Source organism: Thunnus thynnus, chromosome 15, assembly GCF_963924715.1.
Source record: "Thunnus thynnus chromosome 15, fThuThy2.1, whole genome shotgun sequence".
Classification (NCBI taxonomy): domain Eukaryota; kingdom Metazoa; phylum Chordata; class Actinopteri; order Scombriformes; family Scombridae; genus Thunnus; species Thunnus thynnus.
Window position 1 is genome coordinate 28,201,504 of NC_089531.1, and position 18,200 is coordinate 28,219,703.

Genomic DNA, 18,200 nt, shown 5'->3' on the forward strand with positions numbered 1-18,200 from the left:
TTTTCATATTTGCATATCATATGATCACATATTGTCTGCTTTGCCCTCATCTTGATATTTTCAGAATTTCTATTTATGTCATGATGAATATATTTAACATTTCAGTATACTTAAATTTTAAGTTCAGTTCTGATAACATTGAACTAAACCAAAGTAATTGCTGTGATCTCACAATGTGGCGACATCACTAAGTCTACTAAGGCAAGAAACACGAGCAGTCAGATGATCAGACAGATTTGAAACAAGCTAACGGGTTAGCTCTCACTTATTTGGAAGAGAAAACAAAGGCTAACTGTTACATTATTACCCAAACTGTCCATTGTAAACAACCATCACATTTTACAGACCCACTTCCTGCTTCAACTTTGACTCACTGTTCTTACTGTAATTGTGCACACACAGTTTTCATATACAGTGACATTATGCGTGCACTGAGTTACTTTTGTCAGTACAGCATTATCAATATATATGAGAATAAAACCCAAGTTGTAATAAGTTGTAGTTCCTCTTTCATATGTTGATATGATGGGACTGGTAGCTGCATTGGTAAATATTAGTTGCTCTATATTCTATTGTCTAGTTTCCAGCATCCCTACGGGTCTCAGTTATGTTCATATGATGTTCTGATCAGATCATGTTATTGCGTCTAAACTCTGCTTCTGTTTGCTTCTTCTCACAGTGGAGAATGGAGAGCACTGTGATTTTACAATCCTCCGGAACATGCTCATCAGGTGAGCACAAACACACATCATCTGCAGCACAGGAGAGGTTATGCTGGGCTGACTGTCAGTGCCTAAATGTCTCATTCAACCCTGTGACAAATGAATGCCTGGTACCTGCAGTATTTCCCCTCAGATCTGTAATAATAGAAGAGGTCATAATTCATATTACTAGAAGAAGTACTATACCAATGCCAAACAGAATACAATTAAAGTTTTCCCACACAGTTCTCATGGAGAGACCAGAATAGTTGTGCTCAGGAGTGGATGCCACAGAAAATATAGCAAAGTGCAACACCTATATGAAAACATATACAAGAAAGACTATTGATTTAACAAAGCAGGTGTACAATAAGCAAATTGGTTCTTTCAGTGAGAAATGTGTTTATTTACATCCACTTTTGTTGTTTCCAGGACCCACATGCAGGACCTGAAGGATGTGACAAACAATGTTCATTATGAAAACTACCGTAGCAGGAAACTGGCTGCAGTCACCTATAATGGTGTGGACAACAACAAGACCAAAGGACAGCTAACCAAGTGAGTTCATCAGGACAAGTATACATGATATTGTTGTGTTCATGTTTCTTAAGTGCCCTTTAATAATATGTCAAGTGAAACAGGAGGTTGTCTTCTATCCTACTGGAACGTGTTGCCGATTTGGCTGCTGGTTCCGTCTCTGACCAGCACATTTACTATGTCACTGTGGAGGTAATTGCAGTTCAGAGGTCAAAGTCTTCAGCAACTGATTAAAGTTGCCAAGCTGTCACTAAAGCAGTCCAAACCTTTAAACCCATTTCTGGCCCAAACAAGCCAGCACTAACCCCCCACTAACTAGCCACCAGTATCAGTTGTGTCTAATCTGACAGCACTAACTGAGGCACCATCTGACTCCTAATCCACCAGCTGCAGCCGTCAGTAATCACCAGCACACTCTCACAAGCTAATGCATGGGTTATGGCAGCAAGCTAAGTGTCTGCATTTGTTTGTTTTTAGACCTGAGACGGCTGAAGGCATGTAAGTTATTTCACTTCTTCATAACCTCACAGATACTTTTCTTCCTCCTCGCTCCAACCTTTTTCATTTTCCCTGTCTCATAGGATTTTCTCTGTGCAACGCTTTGAAATTTATATATTGGTTTGAATGAAACATTGAAATATTATTAAATTTAGTGGGTTTGTTTGGCTATATATTACATGCCATAAATTCATACTAGAGACAGTAATACAATCAAAACATGTTATACCTTATAAGCTTCTGCATGAGATGTGTGCAATATCTCTAATTAATGTCATTCCATAAAGCATATTGACAATCAGCAAGATGGCTACTTGCTTTGCAGCTTGATTACACAGTTCTTATTAAGTACATTTGATGCCTTCATTGATTTCTGTGTGCAGTTACTGCAAAGCTAATGACTAATCAAAGGCCAAAACATACTGAACGTCATCCGTCAAAACGGCCACCCCTGTTATTTTGTACGTACAACCCCCATACCGGCAGTGAACAGGTGTGTGTCGACGCGCCGCCCTACAACACTTCATTACATCACCACTGTCAGAAAAACCAGTTTAGTACTTCAATACAATGTTGGCCTAACTACAGATGTTATTTACTAGCTTGTTGCTTGCTTTTTGCTGTAGTTTTAACTATTTCACTTTTCTGTATCTACAAGGCAAAAATTAATAATTGCTGGTTTATCTGCTGCTTTCAAAACATAATCTCATTGCTCAGATTATTATTTTTAGTTCGTTAGCATGGTCTAATGAGACAGAATTCAGCTAATACACAGCTTGTTAGCTGGTTTCACCTGATAACTGCTAGAAACATAAAACATGACAACAAAAACCTAATTTCAGCTGAATTTTTCATTTATCTGGTGTGACTACACTGCTAGCAACAAGGCTAACCATCTTGGAATGATGCATGAATGCTCTCAAGTCAGAATAACAGGAGCTAAATGCTAACCTCACCATGCCAGCTTCCTCACAATAAAAATGTTAACATGCTCATATTTAGTAGGTATAAGATTTGCTATCTTAGTTTAGCTTGTTAGCATGCTAACCTGTTTAAAAAAGCATAAAACACAAATGAGGCTAATGGGAACCAAAGTATTGGACAAATTTAAATTTTGACCTGATGGGGGAACTAGATGAAAAGTCAGACAGTCCATAAAGTTAATACAATTCATCCTCTGGGTAACATGAATGTCTGTACCAAATTCCATGCTGCTAGTGTGGCTAAAATGAATGATACATTGACTGATACTGTAGATTTGTTTTCAATCATTGGTGTCTGTGAATATGTAAACTAGCTGCCATTAGTGCTCATCTCTACACAATTAATTTGAATAAATATAGCTAGCTAACTAGTAAACAGGCTGATTTAGCACTAGAAACAGGGTAAAAAATGCTTCTTCTAGCTACTATTGACACTTCTTCACCGGGACAAGTAGGTGATGTGTAGACATCATTGCTTAGCAAGGCATGGTTAGTGTCAGACCAAGGGCTTATTCTCTCATTAAAAGCCCCTGTCACCTTTTAGCTACACCCTTCTCTGGAAGCTGTCTATTGTAGAGGGCTTCCAGAGAAGGAAAGCAAGCTTGGTCTTTCCTCTTCCCCTGATCCTTCTTCTCCTTCTCATCACTCGGCACTCAGCCACACCTTAGTAAGGGGGAGGGGGACACATCTGTGGTTAACACTGATGTTAAATGTCCACCTGGGATGTCATAGATGTGTCACCATCCACATATCTTGCCACTTTGTGCGGTCTGTATGAACATGGTTTGTGTCTCCAGGAGTCCTCTCGCCCAGATGGAGGAGGAGCGGCGGGACCATGTGTCTAAGATGAAAAAGATGGAACAAGAAATGGAACAAGTGTTTGAGATGAAGGTCAAAGAGAAGCTCCAGAAGCTTAAAGACTCTGAGGCTGAGGTAAATCAATTAAGGTGTTTTTTTTTGTATTGTGTTTTCTTTATGAACTCTTGGCAAACCTCTGACTGCACTTCCATTTCCTTGCAGCTCCAGAGGCGTCACGAGCAAATGAAAAAGAACCTGGAGGCCCAACACAAAGAACTGGAAGAGAAGCGTCGCCAACATGAGGAGGAGAAGGCCAGCTGGGAGACCCAGCAGAGGATTCTGGAACAGCAGAAACTAGACGCCTCCAGGTAAATACACCTTCACACATGATGATCAGTGTCTTATTATGTTGCTTCTTAACTGGTTTAAAGAGGGGTTTCAGGCTTAATCTGACTGTAACCTTAATTACCTGAAGATGTCACTTAAACTTAATACAACTCACTGAAGACCCTACAGACTGTGCAACAAGAAACAGAAAACAGAAAATGTAAAAAAAATAAAAGTTTTAATTTAATTATTAAAAGAGCAAACAGTAATTTATTAATTTAAACTTAGGCTAGCAAAACAGGGCTCTATGCATTCTCTGGTCTCTCGCAAGCTGCAGGCTTTATGTAAAATAAATGACTATTTAGAGTAGAGATCAAAACAAAATTGAAAAAAGAAACTCTTCAATGTGCCATAATACTACTTTGTGTTTTTGACTTGAGAAAAAAATTGAATTTCTAGAGAAATAATGCAACACTGGTCACTTTGTTGCCCTGCTGCTGGAAATACTCAACAAATATGTATGTGTGTTTGACTGTTAGCCTCAGCAGTCATGTCTTACTCCTCTGTGAACCTCTGACTCACTACAGATCAAATGCTTTAACAAACAACCAAAATGCAAATCTGCTAAAAGCCCATATTCATTTAGAAAACAGTTTTTTGTAGGATTATTTTAAGTGGCCACATCATGCTTTGCAGCATTTCATTCAATTTTGCAACCACTAAAACAGAGCATAGTAGGACTTGCATGCTGGATTCTCCAATACAGACCTAAGATGCAAGGAATTGCACTAACACCTGGAGCCTATTGAAACTAAACAGATTGTGTTTTTTGGAAGGCAAGAGACTCTTGGATGCTTGACTGCTTCTCTGTGCTCTTGTTTCTTGTATTTTACAGGACCTTGGAAAAGAACAAAAAGAAGAAGATATTTTAATATCCCCGGAGGACCTTCCCAATGTTACAGTGTATTATTATTTGCCAACCTGCCAGCCTTGATTGTCAAAACATCTGTCGATCAACTACATCCGCTGTTTGACCATATTACTGTGTAATAATCAAAAGAAAGCCAGGGGGCAGTATTGTGTGGACTCTGAATTTGACCAATCGACCTCAAAAATACTTCACATTTCTACATGTTCCTCTTTAAAGAACTGTTCTTATCTCTGTTGACTCCTACCAGGGACACACAATTATATTAACACAGAAAACGCCACTGGCATCCTTCCCTCATGTTAAACACAAAGACAAAGTTCAGAGTCCACTCAGTCTTTCCTCTTTTCTTTCTCTAGTTTGGGAATGTTGGATGCTGCACTGGCAGTGCTGTATCCTTTTAATGCCAAAAAACAAACAAAGAGGTCAGCCTTTCACTTCTGCACATTGGCAGACTGTGTAAGGCTGAAGCTCACCTCAGGCACTGTTTTTTATATAAATATATATCTTTTGGTTCTCTTTTTTAGGTCTCACATTTTATTTCCTCCCAAGGTATTATGCTCCCCCATCTCCTGTAATGTAAATTGTATAACCATGAACTGCAGTGTTTAACTTCAATCACGTGTAACATTTTCTTACTTCGTGTTCATTTTCTTTTTTTCTTTTGTATTGGTCCTGGTAGAGAAATTGTGTTGATTTTTGTTTTCGATTATCATAGCCCATGTTTTCCAGCCCTGCTCTTGGAAACCCTCCATGTATTCCTGACTTCACTCATCCTGAGTGCAACAATGTAAAGAAACTGCTCAACTGCTTTTTACATAATGAATCAACACACCTTTAGTTGAACTTCTTGTCCAGATTCTATATGCAACTAGCCTGGGAACCACATGAAACTGAAAGCTCATGTTTTATTTGCTCTGGCAGATGCATCTGACCCACCTCCCATTCAGACAGATTTACAGCTGACCTGGCCCGAGTCAGGCCAATCACATCACAACCACAATGTATCTGTATAGTCATCGTACAGATATGATGACTGTACAGATGACTGTGCGGGCTACGTCGCACAGCGCTACGTCACACGTTACGTTGCTCTAATTGGTTGTAGATCTGTCCAGTTGCATCCAGAGGCATTTTGGTCTGCGCCCGTTGATAACGCTACTTGGAAATCAAAAATGAACTCAGAGGTCCCAGAGTAATTTGCATTTGTGAATCGATCTGGCAATCCCAGGCTAATATGCAACAGCAACACAAACAAATCTTTCCAGGGGCAGGATCTTGAAAGGCTGTGTGAGATGTCAGTGGACAGGAAAGCTGGAGCTGAGATGCTTCAGTCAAACAGCAGTCGGCTCCATAACCGTACCAAGCTGGCTTTCTTTACATCACATTTAGCACTGTTTGTGTACTGCATCTGTATTTTGTAATGTTTTGTTTTTACTGTAAAAAGTCACATAATAAAATTGTGATGGGGAAAAACAGGTGAATTTGGTGAAAGTGTTTGAAAAGATTACACTACAAGACAAAAAGGCACACTGTGGCAAAAAGTATGTGGACAACTGAATATTAAATCCACATGGGGTTATTGAACATGTCATTCCAAAACCATGTTCAGTAATATATTGCTATGTCAGCCTCCACTCTTCTGGTTTTAGGCTTTCCACTAGATGTTGGAACCTGGATGCAAGTTTGGTAGGTCCAGCACTGATGTTGTGCAATAAGGTCTGGCTCACAGTCAGTGCTGCAGTTCATCCCAAAGATGTTGGATGGGGTTGAGGTCAGGGCTCTGCAGGCCAGTCAGCTTTTTCTAAACCAAACTGGGAAAACTTTTTCTTATAGAGCTGTCTTTGTGCACAAGGGCTTTGTCATGCTGAAACAGGAAAGGGGCAAACACAAACTGTTGACAAAATGAAGTTTGTCAACTGAATTTGTAAAAACACTATCATAATATTAAAACATCACTGTATGCTGTAGCATGATGTTTTCCCTTCATTGGAAAGAAGGGGGTTAGCCTAAACCATGACAACCAGCCCAAGACCCAAAGTAAACAAAACTATGTGGACACAGGTAGGGCTGGATACTGAATACGTTAATACTGAGTATAAAAAAACTAACGTACCCAAAGCTGGCATCAAATGCTTGCTCAGATTTTTACGTTTTTTCACTTATTCCTTGATCAAAGTTACTGATTTTTGCATTTTTGTGCTTTTATGTGTTTTACTTTAACGACTAAAATGACCACGTAGAGAATCATGTTTTATATTCCTTGAAGTAAAGTACTGAAAAAGTATAACCATATGCAGCACTACACATTGGTTTCCACATGCCTCTGCCTATGAAGTACAGGTTTGCATTTGGGTCCTAATTATGTTTGCTTCCAGCAGGTGGCAGCACTGCACTGCCTCCTCAGTTTGTACATGTTCAGGGACTCTCCATGCGTTTGATCAGCCTTATCAGTGTTTCTTTGGACTTTAAACATGACCAGCTGTTTTTGTCTCAATGCACTCAAAACCCCAAGTATGCTTAGTAAAGGATTCACAGTCCACTTGTGTTGTCATAGCCTTTTACCCACTGGAAAGATCCTTCCTGTCTAACCTTCTGGGCATTTTGCTCAAACAGGTCAGATTAGAGGCTTTATCACAGTGCACTTCAGTCTGAGGGTCACCAAGGCAATAGCTGCCCACTTGACACTTGTGACAAAAGAGCCAGTAAGGTAGTCTGTTTGTGTTATTTGGGTACTATGTTTCCTTGTAATTTCTTGAGAATTAAAGGAAAGGGGGCTGACTTGGTTTTCAGAGTGGAAGTCTGTGACACCACCTTGGGTTCTTGAGGGGGTCAAGCGGTTCAGAAAGTTCTAGGAGGTAGTGAGGGTATTCCAGGTGTCCTTGTGAAGATTGCAGACTTTCTTGACAGATGTCTTGAGGTGGTTATTTGTGAGGGTCTCTGGAGATTCTTGGAGGAGCTCACTGAGCCCTTGTGGGAGTTCGAGGAGCTCTAATACTTAGATTTTATAGTCTAAGTTTTGGGGGATTCTAGGGATCACTGAGGAGTCTCCAGAGGTCATTGATAGGATTTTAAGTTGTCTTTAAGTTCTAATGATTCTTCTCTTAGCAGTCCTTAAGTGAGTGCTTGAGGTGGTTCCTTGGGTCCCTGTGATGGTTCATGGACAAGGACAGGGAATTCTTGAAGGAGGCCCTTGAGTCCTTGTGGTAGCTCTAGGGGCTTTTAAGTGTGGTTTAGAGGTCCTTAAAGGATTTAAGAAGACCTTGAGGTGTTCCAGGGATTCTTGGGAAGGTTTTGGGAGTCACTGAGGAGATTCCAGGAGTCCTTAATGTGGCTCTAATGGCTGGGGGAGGAACTTGACAGGGGTGGATTTTTGGGCCCCTGTTATTCAGAGGGTTCTTGAGGAGATTTCAGGGGTAACAAGAGATTCCAGGAGTTCCAGAGATTGTTGAAGGAGTAGATGGGGTTCTTTGGGAGTCTCTGAGATCCTTAACAGGGATCTGGGGTTCATGAGAGGAGTCCAGATGCACTTAAAAGGATTGCAGGGGTTGCTGAGACAGTTCCATGGTTCCTGGACTTCTTGAACAGTTTTTAAATGGCTCTTGGGGCTTCAGGAATTCTTACTGATTTTCTCTAAGCACGTAAAAGGGCTCAAACATACATAAAATAAACTCAATAATTACATAAACTTTCTAAAACTGGCCTTAGTACAATATACATTATTTTCTTGTAATCATTTACCTTTGTGTGCCTATTTGCAATTATGCCTTGTAAGATAAAATGGTTCCTGACAGTGAAATGAAATGAAATGCCATACCTTTTTATCTTCACATTAAAAATTATATTTTTGCCAGTAGTCCAACAACATGTAATACAAGAGAGCAACAAATTTTTAAGTCACCAAATAGTATTGATTGTAGACACGCTGAATACAATAGAATATGAAACTAGCCAACCAAAAGGCTATGACATAGCAACTAACCTTTATACTAATAATTGAGCCTGAGATTATTTAATTTTAATGTTAAAGTTTGGTTCAGGGCGAGAGGAGTAAAATCAATTAACCTTATGAACCCTCAGCAGACAGACTATGTCCTATTAGCACTCTAAAGAACTGTTAGACGTGAACACAATGAAAAGTGGATTGGTATGGGTTTTTAATGGCTGATGCAATCATTATTGTTTTATGGATTACAGCAGCAGATTTTGCTTATCATTATTTGTCAGTAATCTTTTCTTTCCAAAAGATTAGAAGTATTCCATCTATCCTCCAGGATGTCACAATCAAGGTGGAAAAGTTAAAACAGCATTAAGACCTTCCTGGTCCACTCCTCACTGAAACCTATGTCACAGGAATTGTGTTGCTAGGAAACAGCTTGGGTCTAGGTTTACTTCCTGACCACAGCTGACTTTAGCAAACAGCACAACAGGAGATGAATATGGGCCCATTTAGGATGTTTGTGAATCGTAGTGTTGCATTTGAATCAGTTCAAAGTGAGGTCTTCCCACAGACAGCCAATATATTGATCAGTTCCAAATTAAAGCTTCTAATCATTCACCCTGTATCATATCAATATCAGATGTGGTCAATAGATTTTTAATTTAAAAAGTCAGTATTGGCTCCATTTATTGATATAATCCTAAATTTGGTGTTCCTTCTGGCTTATTCAAACAAATGCTGGACCCTTTGGACTCACACACAAACACACACACACACTGCTGCACTGCAGTATCACGCCACAGTCTTCCTAATGTGACAGCTAGTCTGCTTTGGCCTCTCCATTTGCTGATTGGTCGGCTGTGCCCTCGGGTCACCCAGGTGAAGACACCCCCAGCCAATTACAGCAGTGTACACTAAAACACCATTTGTCAGCCCACATGACAAGACAGGAGCGGGTCACAAATCTAATCCTGCTTCGGGCTCCAAAAAGACAGGAACTGACCTGTCTTCATTGCAATGATTCTTTGTTTAACACAGTATTTTTGCAGCTACGTATACTGCTATTAAACCATAACTTGCTTCATTCTCTGATTTAAATCTGCTTTATTTTTCTTTATTAACTCACTATACCTTCCTGTCCATTGTACCTTACTGTACCTCCACTATTGCTGCCAACTTCTGCTCCTTATCAGGTTAATCAGAGTCTCTTCATGTTTGGTTAATTGCTGTTCTGACATTGACCTGGTTCATTGAGAGCTGCAGTGTTTCTGGGTTAGCTCCAGCCCTGGGCAAAATGATAAGACTGTAGGAAATGTGTCACAGAGACCGTCAACACTCTTTCTGTTGGGCTCAGTTTTATACACTCCAGACAAAGCATGTTATTCAGAGAGCCAGCAATGGGATCAGTAGACTCTAGAATTTTTTTCACTTTTTTCATCAGTACTTTTGGATTGAGCCTGCCTATAGGTGACATTTTTGTGCCAATATTTAAATGTATCTTGTATGAGAATAATAGTTTTCATGCTCAAACATTTCCAAACTCCTCATTATCCTTCATTTACTCAGGGACTAAAAGTCTCTGAGTTAGCATGTAGTCAATCATGAGACATTACATATCTGCTTTAAAATATATTATACCTGTTACTGCTGATGTAAGTGGTATTACAACTAATAAGAACAATATGAGACAGCACTAGGAATAAAGGAATCTTCCCTATTCGTGTAAAATTGATCCCATTTAAAATAGTCTGCAGTGAGATAGATGCTAAAATGAGCAAGTCATCATGCTCACAATGATAATACCAACATGCTGGTGTTTAGGAGAGAATGTTTACCGTGTTCACTACTTAAGTTTAGCATATTAGCATGCTAACATTTACTGATTAGCACTGAATACAAAGTACAGCTCAGGAATGTCTTTAGTTTTGCAGGTATTTGAAAAAAATACCTGCAAAACTAAAGCAAGTGTCACAATTCATCCTGTGGGGAACAGGTCAGGGATATCTTTGCGTTGTCAAGACATTTTACTTAAAACCACAATGTAAACCTGTGACAACATAGAAAAGGTTAAGGGATCATCAAAGTGATTGGGATTCATCTTCAGGAAACTATGAATGTGCAAAATTTAGTGTTAATCCATCGAGTAGATAAAGCCATATCTCATTATAAGTTAAAGCTTTGACCTGCTGGAGGTGCTAGAGGAAAGGTTATTGGCTCACCAAAGTCATTGGCATTCATCCTATTGGGACCATGAACGTCTGTAATGAATTTGTGGAAATCCATTCAAAAGCTATAGAGATTTTCCCATCTGGACCAAAGTGGGGTAGATTGACCAACCAACTAAAGACATTGCCTTTCCTGGAGCCACACTATCATAGCAAAAAAGTAAAGCCACACTAGCAAACCCTGAAGGCTCCTATGGTAATTACTCCCTGAAAAATGAATGGGTTGGATTAAATTACAGATCATATGGATGTAATGAAGAATTTACTGATGAATGTGCTCTTCTTTGAGCCTACAAAATTCATTACGATCTACTCACTTGATCTGTGATTGCCTTTTAGTGACACTAAAGAGCTCTGAGGAACCATCCTCTGGGGACCATGAATATCCACAGCAAATCTCTTTTGGAAACAGCCAAGAGTTCATCTTGTACACAATTTTGATGATTTGACATAATAGGAGAGGTCTTAAAGTGCTCAAAATGGAAAGGTTGCATCTTCAGGGAAGCATGAATGTGCTCAGTAAATGTCATGCCAAACTGCACATTAGATTTTGAAATGTCTAATGTAAGATGGTGGTACTAGAGGATGCAAAGTAGGGGAGGAGGGGTCACCAAAATCATTAGGACTCTGGTCCTTAGGACATCCTCTGGAGACCATGAATATCTACAATGAACTTGCTTTGGAACAAAGTGCTGGACAGACCTGCTGCCACCATGGAAAGATCATTAGTATTATTGAAACCCTTACAAAAACAGACACAAATAACGCTAATTTGTTTTTATAATTCCAAACCACAAGCATCCATTTATTCTACATGGAATTGTCATTGTTCATGATGTTCATAAGTCTATTTATTACACTCATTTCCACTACCTTGAGTTCTTAGGATGCACTGACAACACATCATACTCAAAGGACAAAACAAGGACATGCTAGCAGGGAAACATTTAATTGTAATTACAAAGTGTTTGACAAGTAACTGTACAACATCTGATCTTCTCTGGCCTCCATCCATAGGCTAACACGAGTCTTTACTTACAAGGTCAAGTGGGGCCAAAATCTCCACCTGCCAAAAACCGCAGGATTAGACAGTAATATTAGACAGCAGACAGGATTAGATACCATCAATGAAAATCAACCCTAAACCACTGTCGTGTTCTTTAAATTCATATCACTGTGAAATCCAAATCCTCTTAACTAATTTGGATGTAGATCAGAATCACTCCTTCCTTTCTACTTGCCCTTTTTAGGAATGTTGATACCTTCAGTTTTGAGTCCTGATTATTTTTCACCATCTTACATGTTGAACTCCTCGAGTCTTTCTTGTGTTACCCATGTTGCATAAGAGCTGAGGTCAGGCAGAGGTGGCAATGTGCAGTATTTATGCCATGGGGTACCATGGTTCTAAATAGAGTTGTGATATGAACAGTGGACTATCCGTTTACTACAGAGGAACTTGGCACACAGCTGACTGTCTGCTCTACATTATCTGTTAGGGCCAGAGATCCATGGCACAGGTTACTAATTGAACATTGCACCCAAATGATAAAGTAAAAGTTCCATGTGATAGAATTTGCATTTGACAGATATGATGCATTACATAACTGTCTGTGGAGTAGGAAACAGTGCTGACTGTGAAGCCTATAATCAAAATGATGAGCTAGATATTCTCGTGCAAAAGCTATGATGGTTGTCAAATTAAAATAGTGCTAATTTTATTTTGGAATCCATGCATCCCTCTCAACAACCCATTAAGTGTATCAAGAACTGCTGGAAACCCTCTAAGGACTTAAAAATGTCTAAGAATCACTGGAGCGCCCAAGAGTGATTTTTGGGCACTCCAGTCAAGAAGCCCAGGAACCAAGGACCCCTGTAATCCTTGGAGAACCATGGTGTGCGAAACCCCTGGAACCATCCCAGCAACCCCTGCAATCCTCTCTGAATCCTCTCAACAACGAATGGAACCCCCTTAATTCCCTAGAACCCATTTGATACTCCTCAGATCACCCTCAAACATCCTTTGAACTCCATCAATCGCCTACGTAAACCCCTCAAGATCTCTAGATCCACTTAAGAGCCATAGAAGTACTCAAAAACCTCTGTTGAAGATCCCTGGAAACATCCTGAATACTCTCAGGTACCCTTAATATCCTCTGAAAGACCATTTGAACCACCTCAAGAACTAGAGGAATTAAGAATTAAAAAAGAAATAAAATATCCTTGGTGCTCCACAGGAATTCCCTTCTAATACTCTTCAGAGCCACCTGAGGGATCCTTGGAACCCCACAAAGACCTCCCAAAACTTCTCTACATCATTGTAAACCCCCAGGAGCCCACAGGATCTCTCAGTAACTTCTGGAGACCTGTTTCAGATCCCCTAGAACTGCATGGAGAATTCAAGAGGATCCTTCAAAGATCCCTTGTTACCTCTGTGGTCATCACAAGGACCCTTGGAATTCCCTTATGACCCTTCAAGAAGCCCTGAAACCCATTCAGAACCTCTGGAATCCTCATCTAGGCCCTGGATTCTCCTGAGACTCTCTAAAACCAACTGAAGCATCAGTGCAACCCTGTCAAGAACTCACAGTGGTCTCTAAATCGCATTTTGAAAATTACTGGTGTAGCATAATTACAATAACTATTCAAATAAATACAGAAATAAAGCACTATTGGCACTGAAATCTGCACTTGTGCACATATTAATTAGTCCCAAACTAGGTGTATATGGTGTATATCTCTGTTGCTTTGTGGCTGTCTTATTTCCATTTAGAAAGAATATATTTAAACTGATTGGATTTGTGAGCAGTGGGTGTATTTCAAAAGAATCATCCAATCCATGAATGGAGAGTTTCTCAACACCATTACAGAGGAGAGAAAGCATTAGATCAATGGATAATCACAGGCTTTGTTGATAAAGAATGAGACCAAAGCATGCGTCTTATCTAAAATTATAATGTTATGCTAATTCAATTAGGTAGGATCAGAGCGGAAGCAGCCAGAGCGTTGGTTACACACCTTCTGTTGATAGAGTCCACAGTAAAATACTGAAAGGTTTGACCAATTGCTGCAGACTGGTCCTACTGTTTGGTCCTGATAGATGTGTTCATTTCAGGTTTGAATTTTCTCAAAAGTTCTTCCTCAAAACAAAAGACTAGAATCAAAAATCTTTGAGGGGCAATTCACCCACTTCACAGGGGCTGTGAAAATAGTTGTATAGCCTGCTGCTTGGATTTTGACTATTCTTTTTTCAATTCTTTTTTCACAGCATGTTACAATTTGTCTGTCAAAACCACTTGCTGCAAAAGTGAAAACTTCATGTTTGGTTTGATGAGAATAATTAGCTCAGACCAATACTAAAGATTCAGGTTGAAAGGTCTTTACAAATACCAATAAGAAACCTGAATATAAAAATGATTACGTTTCACAAAAATATGTTTGTAATGTAAGATCAGGAATCATTTAAAACTATACAGGCTATTATCCTGCTTTACTGCAAACAGGCTTTTTGTTGCTACAAAGTCCAGGAATTATTTAATGATCAATTATTAACCTACATTAAAGCCAAATCCAAATTTGAATATACCCTATATCAAAATTTACATATATATATAGTCAGCTCTTCTTCTCCAGTGAGAGAAAACATTTAGTTGTCGTGGCTGGAGCCTCCTGCTACTGCTGATAATGAAGGAAACCTTTGCTTTCAAAGTAAAAGCCGGGTTGACAAATGACTTTTTTTTCTTTTATCAACATTAAGTTTCTAGGCACAGAAAAAGAAAATTATATTTAAAAGATGGACCACATGTGCATTAAATCCATTGTAAAATGTGTTCAACTTTATAATAGGATAAATTTAAAATTTGGCCAGAAATTAAAAATAATGGGCAATAAATTGAGAATAACATATATTTCGAAATTTATTGTAGAGACATTTAATAATCAATAAATCAATACAGAAAATCTTTATTTCTTGACCTTTTATTTCTTTCTTGGCAAAGTTTTAAATGTATCAATGTATTTAAAGCTATGGTGCGCAGTTCACATTTATTAATGTATATTTATTTCTTGTGTCCTTTTTTGTTTCCCATAGTCTGAGAGGACAGGCCCTGTATTGAATGTAATTTAACATACGGAGTAGGCTATGGCTATGGCTTTGGCATTAGTGTTTATTGATTTACTCTATATATTCATTTGAACTGGCTTGCATGCTTATCCTTCCTCCTTACTTTTATTCTGAAGACCACAAATAAGGTGTTCCGGTATTGTCTTGGCTGAACCTGTGTGACTTGACGCACGCTGGAAGCAGTGGTTTGTAATGATGTGAGAACTGGCGTCTCCCTGTCAGATCAGTGAGTGTGGAGGCCGACCTGTGGCCAGACGGACAGCAGACTGAGTGAGGGCAAAGTTTTCTGTGGAGACTGTTTATATCCAGCTCTTCTCTCACACACAGACACACAGTCAGCTGCTGCCGCCCGGAGCGCACAGACACGGTGAGCAGCATGTAGCCGGGGCTGTGGACAGCTGCTGTATGGTGCGTATGTCTAAAATCATTTTTAATGAAGGGAAGAAGGTGAAATCTGGACGCTCTGATGTGTGAGCCTGTGTGACTGTCACTTGTCTGCTCTCTGTGCTGCTTGTGTTTCAGTCTCTTCTCTCTCTGCCGTGGCCCTCTGCCTGCCGCCGTCCGCTGCACTGATCCGAGCCCCGGTGACCCGCTGGAGCCATGGGTGGGAGTCTGGGCTGCCACCGCTCCATCCCCAAGGACCCCACTGACTTCAGCTGCGGCAAGCGTAAATTCAGCGCTGCGTGTAACTTCGGCCACATCCTGGTGAACCAGGAGCGGCTCAACATCAACACAGCCACCGAGGAGGAACTCATGACTCTACCGGGAGTCAACCGCACTGTTGCGCAGAATATCGTGGAGTACCGGGACTGTATCGGGGGGTTTAAAAAGGTGGAGGATCTTGCTCTGGTGAGCGGGATCGGTGCCACCAAACTAGAGGTGATCAAACTGGAAATATGCGTCTCCAGCAGGACCAGTTCGTCCCAGCACTCGCCGTCCTCGCTGCGCAAAGACCTGGACCATCAGTCCTACACTGGGATGAACATTAACACCGCGACCCCGGCGCAGCTCATGAGCATCCGAGGCATCACGGAGAAAATAGCCAAGAACATCGTGGCCTATCGGGCGGAACACGGCCCGTTCAAAAACATCGAGGACCTGGTGAGGGTCAGCTACATCAACAGCTCCCTGCTGGACAAAATCCGCTTCCAGGTGTTCGTGGAGCGCTCCAGGGCGCCCTCAACCAACACCAACGGAGGGCTGACCTGTACCACAAAGTCCCACCCCAGCCCAACTTCATTCAGCCTCAGGAGCGACGACCTGGACCTCCCGCCCGGAGGACCGACCCAGATCATCTCTGTGCGGCCCAACGTGGAGCCCCCACCCGGGCTGCGGGACGGGAAGCCCGTGGTGCGCGTGGCCACATGGAGCTTGCAGAGCTGTTCCTGCGATAAGGCCAACAACCCGGGGGTCAAAGAGGTGGTGTGCATGACCCTGCTGGAGAACGAGTGAGTACAACTTCCAGGGATTAATACACTTGAGTATGACATATTAAGTATTTGATGAACATAGTTAGTTGGATGTGTCATAGTGAGGTAGTGTCATACACCAAAAGTGAGGCAAACTTATATAAATGTCTTATTAATGGAGAGAAGATGCAAAGATCAGGCAAAAGCTCAAAAGTCATTTAAAGCCGACAAAATCTGTAGCTATTTTTTTTCACCAAACACATTAAAAACAAGATTTAAATTTCATTTTTGAAACATCTGTGCCAGCAGTGCCACGTAGAAGCCATACCTGGGCCGGTCAGTCTGCTAGAGCATAGTGACCTGTAACTAATTATTTTATGCTTCAAAAAATGCAAATGATTTACCATCAAAAGCTGAAGTAGCAAATAAGGAAGTGTCTTTCACAAATGATGCCTGACTTTCTTTATATTTGTTTGTGGCCCCCCAAAAAATCCTTATAAACAGTACATCACATGGTCACACAACAGTCTGGTTAGGTACCCCTAACCACCAGGGGCCCCAGAAAGCCCAGGTTCACTGCATGTCATTTGGTTTTAATAATTGGATTAATTACAATTTAACTTAATGGAAGAAATAAAATACGCTTTTAAGAAATGTAAAACTTTGTTAAAACTTGATCTTCTAAGAACTGTTTCCTAGTTAGAAAAAGTGCAAAAGAAAAAAAAAAATCACACAAAAGACAAATGTATACTGGAATTATGACAAAAAAGAATCCAAAGTGTTGTTTTTTGCTTGCTTGACTGCCCACAAAAGTGCAACAAAAAGTGATATGTAGTTAAATAGTACAGAGTGCCAATATAAGCTCTTTACAAGGTAATAGCCCTACAAGATCAACACAGCAGGGTTCTGGGCCACACCTGTTTAAATGTAACAGGAACAAGCTTCACAGAGTCTTATGCAACATTTCTGATCCTTTGATTCACTTTGAGTTGCTTGTGTCAGTTGTTTGACAAAGTATCACTTGAAAAGAAAATGAATGAAGAGCAGAGAGAGAGCAACAGGATATTTAGTCGACTAGTTAAGGTGTCTTCTTTTACTCCAAGAGAAACATTTGTGCAAATATGAGCCTCTGTGAATCAGGTTAATCTGCTGAGATAAACTCTGAGAGCAGAGTTTCAGTGACAGGCTGGTCCATGAATGAATAACAAAAAAATCAATTGAACAGGATTCTCTTGGTGTTTGTTTGACAACAAGCTGCACGGATAAAAAGTTCCTCTGACCAGGCCTGAGATGGCTCAGCACAAAATGACTCACAAGATATGTACTTTGTCCCGCTCACATGTCTGCTCACACAGCCTCCATGTCTTTCATTTACAATTCTTTGTTCGTAATACACAGTTCTTGAGCTGGGTGTAACCAGGCTATCGCAGTGTGTCTTGGCACAAAGTTACATAGGCTGGGTTTGCCTGTTCAATTAACCAGAGCAGTGCAGTATCCTGCCTTGGGTTGGTGAGCCCTTACCTGCCTTGAAGGGTGGAAGGGGTGGAGGGGTTAATAGAGGGCATTCAAGTTGTTATGTCTGAAACTGTCACTGCCAGTAAAATTAGTATCCTCTGCTATGTAGCCATCATATGATTCACCATAGCACCTCAACATTCTCTCCTCTGACGTATGGACAACGTGTCGCACCAAACTCCAACTGAAAATGTGTCATTTAATGTTACTTCCTGTACA

General features: G+C 40.4%; 2 protein-coding genes across 3 annotated transcripts in view; both read left to right on the plus strand.

The window, feature by feature from the left end:
• Positions 1-6,256, plus strand: part of septin7a (septin 7a) — a 48,071-nt gene extending 41,815 nt beyond the window's left edge. The window contains exons 9-14 of one of the 2 annotated variants that reach the window (XM_067611629.1): positions 680-731; positions 1,134-1,259; positions 1,716-1,736; positions 3,517-3,652; positions 3,740-3,885; positions 4,740-6,256. In XM_067611629.1, coding sequence (XP_067467730.1) covers positions 680-731; positions 1,134-1,259; positions 1,716-1,736; positions 3,517-3,652; positions 3,740-3,885; positions 4,740-4,776 — 518 coding nt within the window. In that variant the 3' untranslated portion in view covers positions 4,777-6,256. The remainder of the gene's footprint in view (positions 1-679; positions 732-1,133; positions 1,260-1,715; positions 1,737-3,516; positions 3,653-3,739; positions 3,886-4,739) is intronic. The other variant, XM_067611630.1, reaches the window with a different exon arrangement.
• An 8,984-nt stretch (positions 6,257-15,240) lies between these two features.
• eepd1 (endonuclease/exonuclease/phosphatase family domain containing 1) overlaps positions 15,241-18,200 on the plus strand; it is a 32,606-nt gene continuing 29,646 nt past the window's right edge. Inside the window, exons 1-2 of the mRNA XM_067611631.1 lie at positions 15,241-15,465; positions 15,580-16,505. Of these exons, the coding sequence (XP_067467732.1) occupies positions 15,658-16,505 (848 nt within the window). The 5' untranslated portion in view covers positions 15,241-15,465; positions 15,580-15,657. The remainder of the gene's footprint in view (positions 15,466-15,579; positions 16,506-18,200) is intronic.